This window comes from Mauremys mutica, chromosome 8 (genome assembly GCF_020497125.1).
Source record: "Mauremys mutica isolate MM-2020 ecotype Southern chromosome 8, ASM2049712v1, whole genome shotgun sequence".
Classification (NCBI taxonomy): Eukaryota; Metazoa; Chordata; order Testudines; family Geoemydidae; genus Mauremys; species Mauremys mutica.
This window is the reverse complement of record NC_059079.1, coordinates 1,352,543-1,365,398: the sequence shown is the minus strand read 5'-3', so window position 1 is coordinate 1,365,398 and position 12,856 is coordinate 1,352,543. Positions and strand designations below refer to the sequence as shown.

At 56.0% G+C, this 12,856-nt stretch overlaps 1 protein-coding gene across 7 annotated transcripts in view; it reads right to left on the bottom strand.

Moving 5' to 3' along the window:
* The window catches only part of PTPRF (protein tyrosine phosphatase receptor type F), a 411,971-nt gene that overhangs the window by 74,312 nt on the left and 324,803 nt on the right, over window positions 1-12,856 (bottom strand). For 4 of the 7 annotated variants that reach the window (XM_045026633.1, XM_045026635.1, XM_045026634.1 and 1 more), the window contains exons 7-11: window positions 12,399-12,668; window positions 8,890-9,471; window positions 7,938-8,071; window positions 6,568-6,712; window positions 1,527-1,832 (exon numbers count right to left, since the gene is read on the bottom strand). In XM_045026633.1, the coding sequence (XP_044882568.1) occupies window positions 1,527-1,832; window positions 6,568-6,712; window positions 7,938-8,071; window positions 8,890-9,471; window positions 12,399-12,668 (1,437 nt within the window). The remainder of the gene's footprint in view (window positions 1-1,526; window positions 1,833-6,567; window positions 6,713-7,937; window positions 8,072-8,889; window positions 9,472-12,398; window positions 12,669-12,856) is intronic. The other 3 variants (XM_045026637.1, XM_045026638.1, XM_045026639.1) reach the window with 1 other exon arrangement.

Sequence of the window (12,856 nt, the reverse complement as noted above, 5' to 3'; positions counted from 1 at the left end):
CTCCTAGCTGGGAACTGGGGCGAAAAGCAAGAGACCCCTGAGCTGAGCTCGCTGGGTACCAGAACATCAGCCCAGGCCGCAGCAGGAGCAGCTCCTGGGCCGGAGGAGAGAAAGGTGAAGACGCTTGCGCAGTGTTTGCTAGGAATCTGGTCCTGGGGGGATTCTGCTGTGCTGCCAGCGATGTGAGCAAGGGATGGGTCTGCGATCGGAGAGGGAAGGTTCAGTTTGTTCTCATCTCACTCAGGGTTCTGCATTTCACATTGCTTCCTTGGGGACATCTCCTGAGCATCAGCATGTTGGAGGGATCTGAAATCATTTCTGACAGCTGAGCTAGGATGTCCAAGCACGGTGCCCTAAAACTAACTAGGAGAGCTTGTTGTGACATTTCTAGGGTAGCAGCTTCCCTTGGGCTCTGACTCGGCTGGATGAGAATTGAAGCAAACAATGCAGGCAGCAGTACACACAGATGTATTCATCAAGCCAGGCAAACAGTCAATGAACATTTCCATACACCACATCCCACAGCTGAAGAGGCACAAGGGACAGTGGCAGCACATTTAGTGAAACTGCAAAATGTCTGGTCTCAATTTGTGAAGCTGGCTGGGCAATGCAGAGATACGGCTCCGTTCGCCTCTCTGCCGCTTCCCTCCCACTGCCATGCGCAGCCTCTGAGGTCAGCAGAAACCACGGAAGTTCCTCCTGTCACTCCGAGCACTGGCACTTTCAAAGGGAATGGCTTACGCCCTGGTGACATAACTGACAGACTTGCTAATACAATGCAATTTCTGTTTAAGGCCATCCCGCGTTCTGGACATGGGATATTCTGGCACTGGAGAGGAAGAACAGATTTACGTAAGCTGTGGCCTGTCTGGGAGCCAGGGTGGAAAGCAGCTTTCCAACAATATCCACGAGCCTCGAATGGACTTTGTTTCCTCTCTCTGATTTTCTGCATTTCTAGCCAACAAGCAAACTTTAGATCCTGATCCTACAATGCAAGAGGGAACAGCCGCTGCCAGGGGGGCCCACCCCACCCCACCCTACAGCCTTTGCCTGGTGGGGCCTAACCTACAGCCTTTGCCTGGGGGGGTCCCGCCCTACAGTGCTTCCATGACAGGGGAAGGCCAGAGCAGGGGAGCTGCACTCCAAGTGCCAGGCAAGTGGCCTCCTCACTTGCCCAGCAGGCCCAGGATTGTGTGGTGGGGATCAAATGGGGGACATGCAATGGGGCCAGCTGCAGCGCTGGCATCCAGGACTCTGCCTATCCTGCCCTGAGCTCCCCACGCAAGGCACAGAAATGCCAGTGCAGCAGGAGACGGGCACGTGGCAGAGGCTGCAAGGCTGCAGCATGGTGTTAGAGAAGGAACCTCTCCCCGAAGTGAATGCAGGCGTTGGTCCCACTGTGGCCGGCCAGCAGCGAGCACGTTCCAGGCCCTGCGCACAGGCTGAGGAGTGCTAGGCAGAACAGCAAGGAAGGGTCCTGGATACCTGCAGGGAAGTGGCTGAAGGAGCAGCTCAGTGACACCTACCGTCCTCATCAGTGCGCACATGCACCGGGGAGCTCTCCGGTCCAGGCCCCACATCTGTGTGGGCCCGTACCCACACCTTGTACTCTGTCCATTTCTCCAGGTCCTTGATCTCCCAGCTGGAGCGCTCCTGTCCAATTCCATCCACTACGTGCTTGGCGCCGTCCTCTGCGTCCACCGCCTGGTAGGCAATGGAGTACTGCGTGATGACCCCATTGCGGCTCTGAGCAGGCGGTGGCACCCAACTTACCCGGATGGTAGTGGAGCTGGTGCTTACACACTCGACTTCTTGGGGTGGGGCGGAAGGGGCTAGGGATAGTGGGGAGATGAAGGGAAATGAGCGGAAGGAAAAACAAAATGTAGAGGGAACTCTTACCCAGCCAACTGAGCACTGGAGTAGCAATGAAATACAGCCGAGAGCTTTGCAGACTCTCCCACTCCTTCTTTAAAGGAATCTGAGAAGTCGTTTGGGGCAATCTGTATCTGAATATCTGACCGGCAGCACTGCAACACAATACTGCTCCATTTCAGAGACTGCCTCCCCAGCTGGCTGGGGTTTCATGCAGTGACAGCGTTAAACAGCATGGAGTGGGGGAGAGAGAGACATGGGGCCAGGGAGAAGAGAGATGTTTTCAACTGAGATGTGAAACAAACAGAGCTGAAGAGGCAGCAAAATCCCAGAAGGCTGAAGCGACAGAGGAGAAGGCTCTTGCAGCAGAAGTGGGGACGGACATTGAGTGAAGGGCAGAGAGGAGCCTGGGGCCAGCTGAGGGCAGACCCAGCAGGAGAACAGAGAGAAGACACTTGGAAGACTGTCTAGAACAAAATCCAGAGAGGGAACTGGGCACTGTATCCTGAACCGGGACGGGAGCCTGTGGAGCTTTTGAGGCTGGCAGGGATGTGGCTATGGGGACATCTGGAAATGGGCCCAGCCTGTTCGTTACCTGTCAATGGGCTTCAGACCCCACCCCACCCTAGCCTCATCCCCAGCCTGGGGGAGGGCAGGAAAGGTTTTGCTTCGAAGTGGCCGTGAAAATCATCTGCCTCTAACAGTAAGTTCTGAGCCACGCCAGCAGGAATGACAGCTCCGGGCTGGGGACAGAAGATGCTGGGGGGCCTGTTATGAAGGTGACGACCCCTGGCCCCGCTGGGAACGAGGAAGGAAGCGAATATGGGGCAGGAGGGGAATTAGCAAAGGACGACGACCTGCAGGAGGTGCTCACAGGTTACCCGCAGCCTGCGGCGAGGACAGGCCCATTCTGTTGTGCTCAGGAACTGAAGGAACGGGTGGGCCAGGAGAGAGCAAAGGCACAGACACAGCACACAAAGCTGAGTATCAGCAGCCCGGATGACAGTCAGAGGGAGGACAGAGAAGGCAGAGGGAGAGAATGGAGTCTCGGGGGACACCACAGAGGCGGTGCCTGCGAAGTGAGGAGCCATGAGACTCCAGGAAGCCCTTCCCTTCCACTACCAGCTGCAAAGGCCAAGCAGGCAGGCCAGCGTTCGCTCGGCCATTTGCTCTGCATAGCGTCTCCCGGGACCTAACGCGAGGAGCTGCTTTAATAAGGGCCCTCTCTGCAAGGCAGCACAGGTAGGCGTCTCGCTGGCCTTTCCATCCTGCCTGTTGGCTGGGTAAGAGTCACACAGACAATGTGCAAAACACACAAGCAGTCACTTAACACTTAAGGGAATAAAATAAAAAGCAGTAACATAAGCAGGGTCAACTTAAACCACCCCCGGCATGGAAATGTCCGTCCCCCGCGCCGGGCAGGCAGCAGGGCCAGCTGGCACGCACACACACTCGCACGCACGCACGCACACACCCCACTCCCCGCAGACATGCTGCTGCCTCCACTTCACAGCAGGCCGAGGGCCAGGAGAGTGCGTACTGCTTCCCGGCTTTGGGCATGAGCGGGCCTGTGCCCCTACCCAGCTCAGAGGCTCCTTACCAGGGGAAAATCTGCCCCAAGCACCCTGGCAAATCTCGAGGCAGAGCAGCTTGAATTGGGGAGGGTGAGGAGATCTGTGGGTCCTTACTCCATCCGCCTCCCACACCTGCTTGGGGGACCATCAGCCCCTTTGCAGAACCCCAGCAGGTGAATTTAAACTAGTTTCCTAACTAGCCTCTCACCACACACAGGGTGGGCCGTGCCCCTGCTTCTGCAGACACTTTGCGCTCCCACCGCCAGGGCAGTCTCAGATTGGCAGGCGACTCGTAGCTATTCACTGGTACACAGACTACTTCCAAAACAGGTCTCCTGCAGCATCCAACATCCCCCCACCCCCTGCCAGGCACAGCTCAGGGGTTCCTCTGCTCAATTATACCCCTAGTATGGTGCTGCCGTGGACTCCTGCAAGACTGTATTGATTGCTGTGCCTCTGGGACCCTCAGGAGAATGAGGTGTCCGAGCAAAACTCCACTCAACCAAGCACTTAGGAACAGAGAACTCTTTGCCCAGACACCTCAGGAGCTGAGGGTCCTATCTGTGCTGCTGGAGGCTACGTTAAGAGGCTGCACATCCTCCTCTGCTTCCTGCGTGGACAGTATAGCTGCGGAAGGTGACCCCTGGGCCCAGCCCCGGTCTATCAATGAATGCTGGTTCCCTCTCTGCAGAGCACCCCGGTTTCCAGAGCCTTCCTGGCAGGGGAAAGCCCAGCTAACAACCCATAATGGCCTTGCTCATCAGTGCCAGGAATATCACTCGAAACAGGCTCTTTGCAGCATCGTACAAGTCTGACTACTCCTGCCTGCCATTCTCTGCGATCTAAACGCCTTCTCCAGGGCACCCAGATGGGAAGGCAGAGGGGACGATCGCTTGAAGTGCAGACGGACGAGACCATTTTATGGTCAGAGGGAACCTACCTGACCTGCACAGCAGGCCAGAGAATTTCACCCACTGATTCCAGCATCGAGCCCAGAACTTCAGGCTGAGCTGGTGCAGGCCTGTTAGACGATGTCCAATGCTGATGTAAAGACTCCAAGTGACAGAGAATCTGCTACATCCCCAAGTTTTCTGGACCTCAGTTGCGCTTGGGGCTCTTTTCTGAGCCCTTTTCAATTTGTCAGCAGCCTTTTTGTGGTGTGGGCACCCGAACTGGGGAACTCTGCTGTGTTACGGCTGTTGTCTTTGTTAAGAAAGCCAAATCTCCAGCAGGGCGACTTGGGAAGTGCTGGTGAGTGGCCGGCGTGTGCAGAGCAGGTTAGGAGCCCAGACAGCAGGTAGGGTCTGTTCCCCCTGAGGAGTCTGTCTCCAAGGAGTGGCTTCTCCTAGCAGGGGCAGCTCTAGGCATTTTGCCGCCCCAAGCACGGCAGGCAGGCTGCCTTCGGTGGCTTGCCTGCGGAGGGTCCGCTGGTCCTGCGTGCCTGCGGGAGGTCCTCCGAAGCCGTGGGACCAGCGGACCCTCTGTAGGCAAGCCGCCGAAGGCAGCCTGCCTGCCGCCCTCGCGGCGACCAGCAGAGCGCCCCCCGCAGCTTGCCGCTCCAAGCACGCGCTTGGCGTGCTGGGGCCTGGAGCTGCCCCTGTCTCCTAGTCTGACTATGGCAGGGCTCCTCAGGGCTTGTCTACACATGGAGTGCCCCTGTGTGGGGACAGGATGCCTTGCTCCTCGTTAGCCAAATCCCATCGAGACAGCACTTGGTGCCTGCCTCCGTTGCCTGTTTGGCTTTGTTAGCTGAGGGGTGGAAGAGGTGTCCAACTCTTTGTCTATCAATCACAGAGTGGCATCAAAACCAGCAAAAAAACAGAGAGACAAATCCCCACATTCAGAGCACGTTCTCCAGCGTTCAAATATTTATAACGGCTTGAGCTGAGCTTCTCTCCGTATTTTATGTCCAATCTATTGCACAGGCACTAAGATTCCATTAGCCGGAGCCCGAGTTTAACTGGGCTGCTGGGATCCTGGTGATTGATATGCTAATGGGGGGAAGGAAAAAACAGGGCTGCCGCCTTTTCCTTGAAGGGAAGGTCATTCTCATCATGAGTGGCACCGCTGCCCTCCTGTTCTGATGGCCACCTCAGCCTAGCCAACGCAGCAGGAACGGGAGACGCTCTCCATGCGGAGAAAGCCGGCTGCCTGCACCAACTGCTAACCCCAATGGTCACCAAATCCCAGACAGAGGCTCCTGCCGCCCCTTTCAATGCTCCTTTCCTGGCTAGCGATAAGCTCAGAGAGCCCTAATCTGCTTATGGGAGCACTCTGAGCTGCCAATCACAGCCAAGTGAACTCTGCTCTGCGCTCACACGGGGCAGAGAGCGGAGGAAAGGGATAGTGCCAGGATCACCTCAGAATCTGGCCTCTTGATTAACTTCCTTGCTGCTTAAAACGACAGAGCCCTGTGGCACCTTATAGCCTAACAGACGTACTGGAGCAGGAGCTTTCGTGGGCGAATCCCCACTTGCTCAGACGCATTCCCTGCTGCTTGTGGTTGTTTCCCTCGTGCCTGCGGTCCCTGGAGCAGCAGCAGCCTCACTCACTCACTCACACACAGCACCACATTCCCATGCCTGGTCTCCCAGCCGCCAGTCAGCACAGGGGAGCCCTGCCTTGCAAAGGTGTCTAACGCAGTCCTGCGACTAGCCCCCTGCGCAGACAGGCAGCTGGGGAGGTGGTTGGGAAGGGGAGGGGGAGGAATGAGTGTCCCACGGCCTGGGAGACAGGCGCTCTCAAGCTGCCAGAGTCTAGCACAGTCTGAGCCTGGCCTGCCCATCTGAGTGGCATGACGGCATGTAAGTAAACTCACAGAGACGCATGCCCAGGCCCTTTGCCAGCCCACCTTCCTCCCTCCGCAGTGTCTCCGTGAGTCTACTTGCGGGGAAGGACGGCATGGCTGAACGACACAGACAGGACTTACCATATCGCCTTCTGCCAACCAGGCTGAGACCGGAGCGCTGCCTGGCTTTCCCTAACCCACACGGGGTCGCTGCTTGTCAGTGGCTGGTCTGACAATACACGGGCAGGAGCCCTGAGCCCTGATACGCCCCGTGCCGGGTGGAAACCAGGCTGCCTTTGCTCTGTCCTCACCAACAGCCTTGTGGACACTTACTGGATTGGGCAGTTCTGGCTTCTAGAACTGGGGTGTACACCCCGAGCCCCAGCTCCGAACGGGCTCCCAGCTGGAACTTGTACAGTGTGTCAGGCTTGAGACCTTCCACTGCGTACGATGAGCTTGGGTCAAAGTTCACCTTGCGCTGGAAAACGGATGGGAGACTAGTTATTTTTCACCGTTAGAGAAGAGCAGATAAACATTTCTCCCCAGGATCAGCTCCTGAGGCCAGGGGGAGCCAGCGGCCACGCTCCCAGAACTGCCCCGAGCTCCTGAGCCACACAGCCTCCCCATGCTGCCAAACACCCCTCCAGTGTCCTAGCTTCTTACATGAAACCGCGACGACTCCACAGAGAAGTGCTCAGCTTTACGATGCTGCCCTCGCAGCGTGGCTGTCTACACAGCGCTAATTCCCTGTGACAGGTTTTGGGAGCCTCATTAAATACAGGCCTACGTCTCAGGACAGCTGGGTTCTATTCCTTGCTCTGTCTCAGATTTGCACTGGGGAGTCCCTGGCCAGCTGTGACATGGGGAGAAAGCCCCACCTCATGGACTGGCTAGTGTTTGTAGCAGGCCTGGAGATGCCCATGTGGGGGGGTGGTCCCCTGGAGCGCTCCATCAACACCTGTCCTGCAGGAAGGGCGAGTGGCTTGCTTACAGGAACTCACTGTATTCAGTGGAGTTCAACCTGCAAAGCGACTGGTATTGTTTCTGGCAGAACATACAGGGAACCGGGCCATGTACACACACAGCAATGGGTCTCTATTATCACTACTACGCTGCAATGCACCAGGGATAAATCTGAGATGGCTGCTTTGGGTTGGTGTTGATTGTTCCAGGGACCCAACATGGATTCTGGAGGGACTCTCCCCAGGACACCTCCACATTCTTCTCCTGGGCTGCATGGCCGTTCCTGAAGGTCCAGCTGCCAAGGCCGCCTGGCCTCCAAAGCAGTTCTGGTCTTGGAGCCGTGCAGCCACATTTTGTAGTCAATGTTGCAGCCCATTTGAAAGCTTTATTTTCATTACCCTGCATATGTCCCCTGCCAGCCCAGCACTAGGAATGCCTTGCTGAAACCCAGAGATCAATGCACTGTGCTTTCTCGAGGCACCAGAGCTTCAGATCACAGACCCCAGACTAACTCGATGGGAAGCAAGCCCCGTGCTGAGAAGCAATGTGTACGAGAGACAGGCTGAGCTTCGGTTTCACCATACGCTAAAGATCCAAGAGGGAGAAAACACTTCTGTTACTGTCCTGCGATGCAGAGCCCCAAGATACTCCAGCTAAGGTAGCGGTGGCCTTTTCCCGCTGCTGGATCATCACGCTCTGACCCTCCTAGTCACTGGCCGAAGCCAAGGCAGACTCCTCACCTGACTCCCATCCTCTCCTTCCCAGTACAGCAGCTCGTATTTTGTAATGCGTTCCTGCGAGGCTGGGAGCCACGTCAGCAGGATCCTGGTATCAGACTCTGCCTCTGCCTGGAAATCAGCTGGCTGGGCTGGAACTGGAGACCAATAAAATACAGTTAGTGATGGCCTGGGCGCTACAAAGGGCGGCAGAGACTCTGCTCCCATAGGCTGAACCTGGCCCTGGAAAGGATCTCCTGTATTTAACCCTGGCCCTTTCTTCCTCTCCCCAGCTTCAGGCCAGGCGACGAGTCCCTGCGGCCAGGCCGGGGATGAAGGGGGTGTGGGCTGCTCGAGCAGACACACCCACTTGAGCTCTCCCCGAGTCAGCACACTAAAAACAGTCGTGCAGCCACGGCAGCGGGAGGGGCCAGCGACCCCAGTACGATCCCGCCCAAACACCTAGGTATGTGCTCGGGCGGCCAGCCCCTCCCGCTGCTCCAGGGCTAGTTTCAGCGCACTCATGTGCGTGTCTGTCTGTCTGCCGGAGCTGGGAATCACTTCGTCCAGCTCCAGCGCAGACCCACCAGAGCCTACCCAGGCCATGCTCATTCTAGTCAGTGATTCAATCGGCCTCCTCCACTGCACACAGACACACCTCCCAGAGAGCCCAGCCCGGCTGCAGGGGTGCACTACTCGGCCTCCCCGGGGGTCCAGCCAGAGTCCAACACAAGTCGGTACGGTCGTTATTTTTGCTGAAATTGACACAGGTTCCCCCCGACACACACTAACGGTTTGAAGCTGCTGTCTCTGGCACTGAGCTGTCACTTGGCATGTGACTGGGGAAGCACCCAGCATGGCTCAGAAGCCAGGGACACAGAAGGCGCCCTGCAGAGCAGCATGCCGGGGCAGAGCGCGAGGGACATGCAGCACTGGGAGCAGGACGGCAGCACTAAAAAGAAGGTTTCATACATACCCCCCTGCTGCGTTTTGACCTGGATGATGTCGGAGGGAGGCCCATCACCCACGGAGGTGAAGGCCAAGACACGGATGCTGTAGGTGGTCCCTGTTATCAGGCTGCCCACAGTGGTGAGGTGACTGTCGTCTGTGTTGTGTTTCTGCCACATGCTCAGAGGCAGATGGGGGTCCGTCGTGTAGTAAACCCGGTACCCTCGGATCTGTCCGTTGGGCTCCTCGGGCTGCTCCCACTGAACAAGCATGGTGCTGGCACTCAGCATCCGTGCCTGGACCCTCAGGGGCGGGCTGGAAGGAGCCTGCTCTCCGGTCCGTGCCTCCACCAGTTCGCTAGGAGGCCCCCGGCCGATGTTATTGACGGCAATGATGCGGAACTCGTACTCCGAGAACGGGCTGAGGCCACCAATGCTATAGCGGGTTGTCGCTACGCCGTCCACCTCCTGAAACGGGCCCTCCCAGGACTTGGGCTTGTACTGGATGACATAGTAAGAGATGGGGTCTGAGTTGCCAGAGTCCCAGGTGAGGGTCACGCTGGTGGCTGTTGTCTCAGTCACTAGTGGCTCTGTGGGTGGCTTCGGCAGCGCTGGGATTGGAAGGAGAGAGAAGCATTTTAAATAATTCAGTCAGCTCAACTCCTGCAATGTGCAGAGGGACAAAAATGGAGCTGCCACCTCCCATTAACATTCTTCTTTAAAAGGCAGAAATCATTTCATACTCTGAAACATGCATTTTTATATCATCATATATTGCACGAAGTGGTTCTTAATGGGAGGATAAACAGAGCAATCATATTATTAGACGTGCTTCAAGCACTTGCCAGCAACAGGCTAAATAAAGGTAATTTAACAGGGATGCAGGAATGCTTGGTGTTGGGGTCTCGAGCTGGCAGCTGAAAGGTGCTTGCCTGGGCTAGGCTACAGCTCCAGGAGCAAGCTTCACAAAGGGACGCCACAAAACGGCCTAAGCACCACACACAATCTGGGGCCAGGCTACTTGCTCCACAGAGAACATCCTAGGCTGCAGTGCAGTTAGATGGGCTGATGACAAGGATGCCCTGAAAGTATCACAGTACATGCAGCCAGAGAAATTACCAGCTTTCACAGCCATGATTTCACAGGGTGGCATGTCAAACCGTAACCAGACAATACATTGGTCCACAGGAATTCTGACACTGGGATCACTGAAGTGTTAACATTAGAACGGCCAAACTGGGTCAGACCAAAGGTCCATCTAGGCCAGTATCCTGTCTTCTGACAGCAGCCAATGCCAGGTGCCCCAGAGGGAATGAACAGAACAGGGCATCATCCAGTGATCCACCCCCTGTCGCCCATTCCCAGCTTCTGGCAAACAGAGGCTCGGGACACCATCCCGGCCCATCCTGGCTAATGGCCATTGATGGACCTATCCTCCATGAATTTATCTAGTTCTTTTTAGAACCCTGTTATAGTCTTGGCCTTCACAGCATCCTCTGGCAAAGGTTAATGAGATCTGCAGTTGCTGCAGCAAAACATTTCCAGATTTGCCATTTTACCAGACGAACAAAGCGAGAGAAATCTGCAGAGCATTAAGCTAATACATGAATTAAAGTGTCCAGTAATGAAGTCTCCGATGTACTGGCCCAGGTAACTGGTTATTAATTATTTGTGTTGCAGTAATGCCCAAGTCTGAGCAAAAAGGAACTGAACTCTGTCCCAAAATGAGTGCCCAACTATCTTGATTTGAAGAAAAGCAATCCAGTTCTAAGTCAGACATCTGGATGTTTGACCAGAAAGTTACAGAAAGCCCCCCTGGAACGTACAGCCGAACAATGTCTGCTCTTCAGGACAGAATCATGTTTGTGTGGGCTTGTAGAGCTCTGAGCACCCTGGAAACTGGATTCTGACTGTGGCCTCAGGGTGCTACTGCAACATAACATTAAATCACTGTTGATGCTGACTCAGTCCTGGGCATGCTGGTGGTGGGGACAGGCTCTCCCCCAACAAGTCACATAACTTGGGAGTATTTGGAGAGGGTGAAGCATTCCTCCCGATAGCTCTGCACTGGGAATCACATGTTCCCGGGGGACAGGTGAGTACTGATTTCCAGAGGCAGAGACGGGACACGTGATATATACCGTAGATGGTCCCTAAAAGCAAGTCTAGTTAGTGCATTAGCATGCAGGCCAGTGTGTGAGAGCACTGACGTTTGGGACAGACTGTATGGAACCACACACTTTGCTAATTTATAATGGCTTTTCACCAGCACTGACCATACGCGTCTTCTGCTCCACCCAGTGTCAGAGCTGCTCTTCTGCAGGCACCAGATGAAATGACACTGTGGCGCCTAGGAGAACACACAGCCCACGAGGGGGGGGGAGAAATGGAGTGGAAGGGGCTTAAAGATCTTTGCTTCTAATGAGAAGTGAGCAGAAAGCCCTAGGCCCCTTCAGAGTGCCTGACGTGTGAGGGCTTGAGCCCTGTGTTAAACACCTTCTACCCCCCGGGTGTGGGGAGAGCTGGCAGGGACTGAGGCGCTAATACCGTGCGGCGGAGCTGTGCCTCCCACCCCTCTGCGCGCTCGCTCTCAGCTGCGGACATGGTATTGGCAGGGAGGAACGGTCAAACCCAGGGATGGGGCAGGGACCGAGTGACGGGGAATGCAAGGAGTGGCTGAGGGTTGAAAGGGTTTTGCGAACGGGATCTGGAGAAGGAGAATGTGTGTTGAACTCCCAGGTCAAAGGGGACCAAGTCTCAGTTCCGGGGCACTGTTTGAGCAAGGCCTTGGTGCTAAAAGGGGACCAGGAGACAGTAGGGGCTTGTGAGGACAGAAGAACAATGTGCCTGTGGAAACGAGAGTTACAGCCTGCCTGCTGGGGGAGGAGGGCAGGGCTGTTCTGGGCCTGCCTGGGCACTAGCTGGAGACGCAGAGCCAGAATCTCGGGCGCAGGGCTCTGCATCCACAGGAATCGAGAGTGAGGAGAAACTCACGTTGGGGCCAAGTAAAGGAAATGCCTGTCAGTGCTACAGCAGGAACCACACCTTAGAGACAGTGCAGGATGGGAGGAGAGAGGCTGAGGGCATAGCGGGCAGTTGAGCTCACTCACCGGTGAGTCCCTATGCACACAGCCCAAGGGCATCGCAACGGCTTTATCCCTGTTTAAAATGGGTCCCTTGACAAGGGGGAGGGTGGCTGGAGACTGGAGTCAGAATTCCTCCGGAAACAGACCCTGTAGCCCCAGTGATGCCTCTTGGCACATCAGGCCCTGCCCACAGGCAAGCAGCCTCCCACACTCTCCCTTGCCAAGGGAGGCGTGGGCTCCACGCACAGGGGGAGGAGACAGGCCGCAGGCATGAACAGTCCAATCTAAGCTGGAAAACAAATGGAAAAATCAGGTCGCGAGTTGTGAACGTTCTTCCTGAGCAGCAGGGCCATGAGGCTACGAGTGCACCCAACAGCAGCCCATGGGAGGCCTAGGCACTTCCACACCCCTCTGAAAAGCAGCAGGGATGGGGTGGCTGTGCCGTGTCTTACCTTTGACAGTGATCTGGGCCGTGGCTTCGATCATGCCTAGAGAGGACATGGCCACGCAGGTGTAGCTGGCAGACTGCACAATGTTGTTCAACTCCAGGACATTCCTGCCAACAGGCATCTCATCTTCTTTGGTCAGTTCCTCCACGCCAGCCATCCACTTCACGTAGGGCATTGGTGCGCCCACTGCCACACACGTGAGGTTCACGCTCCCCCCAGGCATCACCTCGTGGTTGCTGGGAGGGATCGAGAATCGAGGTGCGACACGCCGCACTGTAACAAGGAGGAGACAGTTAGTGGTGTCACTGGATCGGCACGTGGCACTCAGCTACAGCAAGGGGGTTCGACATTTTCACGGACAGGGCGTATATCTATCCATAGAGATAGATATAACGAAGCACAAAAGCTGTTTGCTGCTTTGTCAAATTGCACACACGCTGCTCTCCTTCCTTAGCCACTGG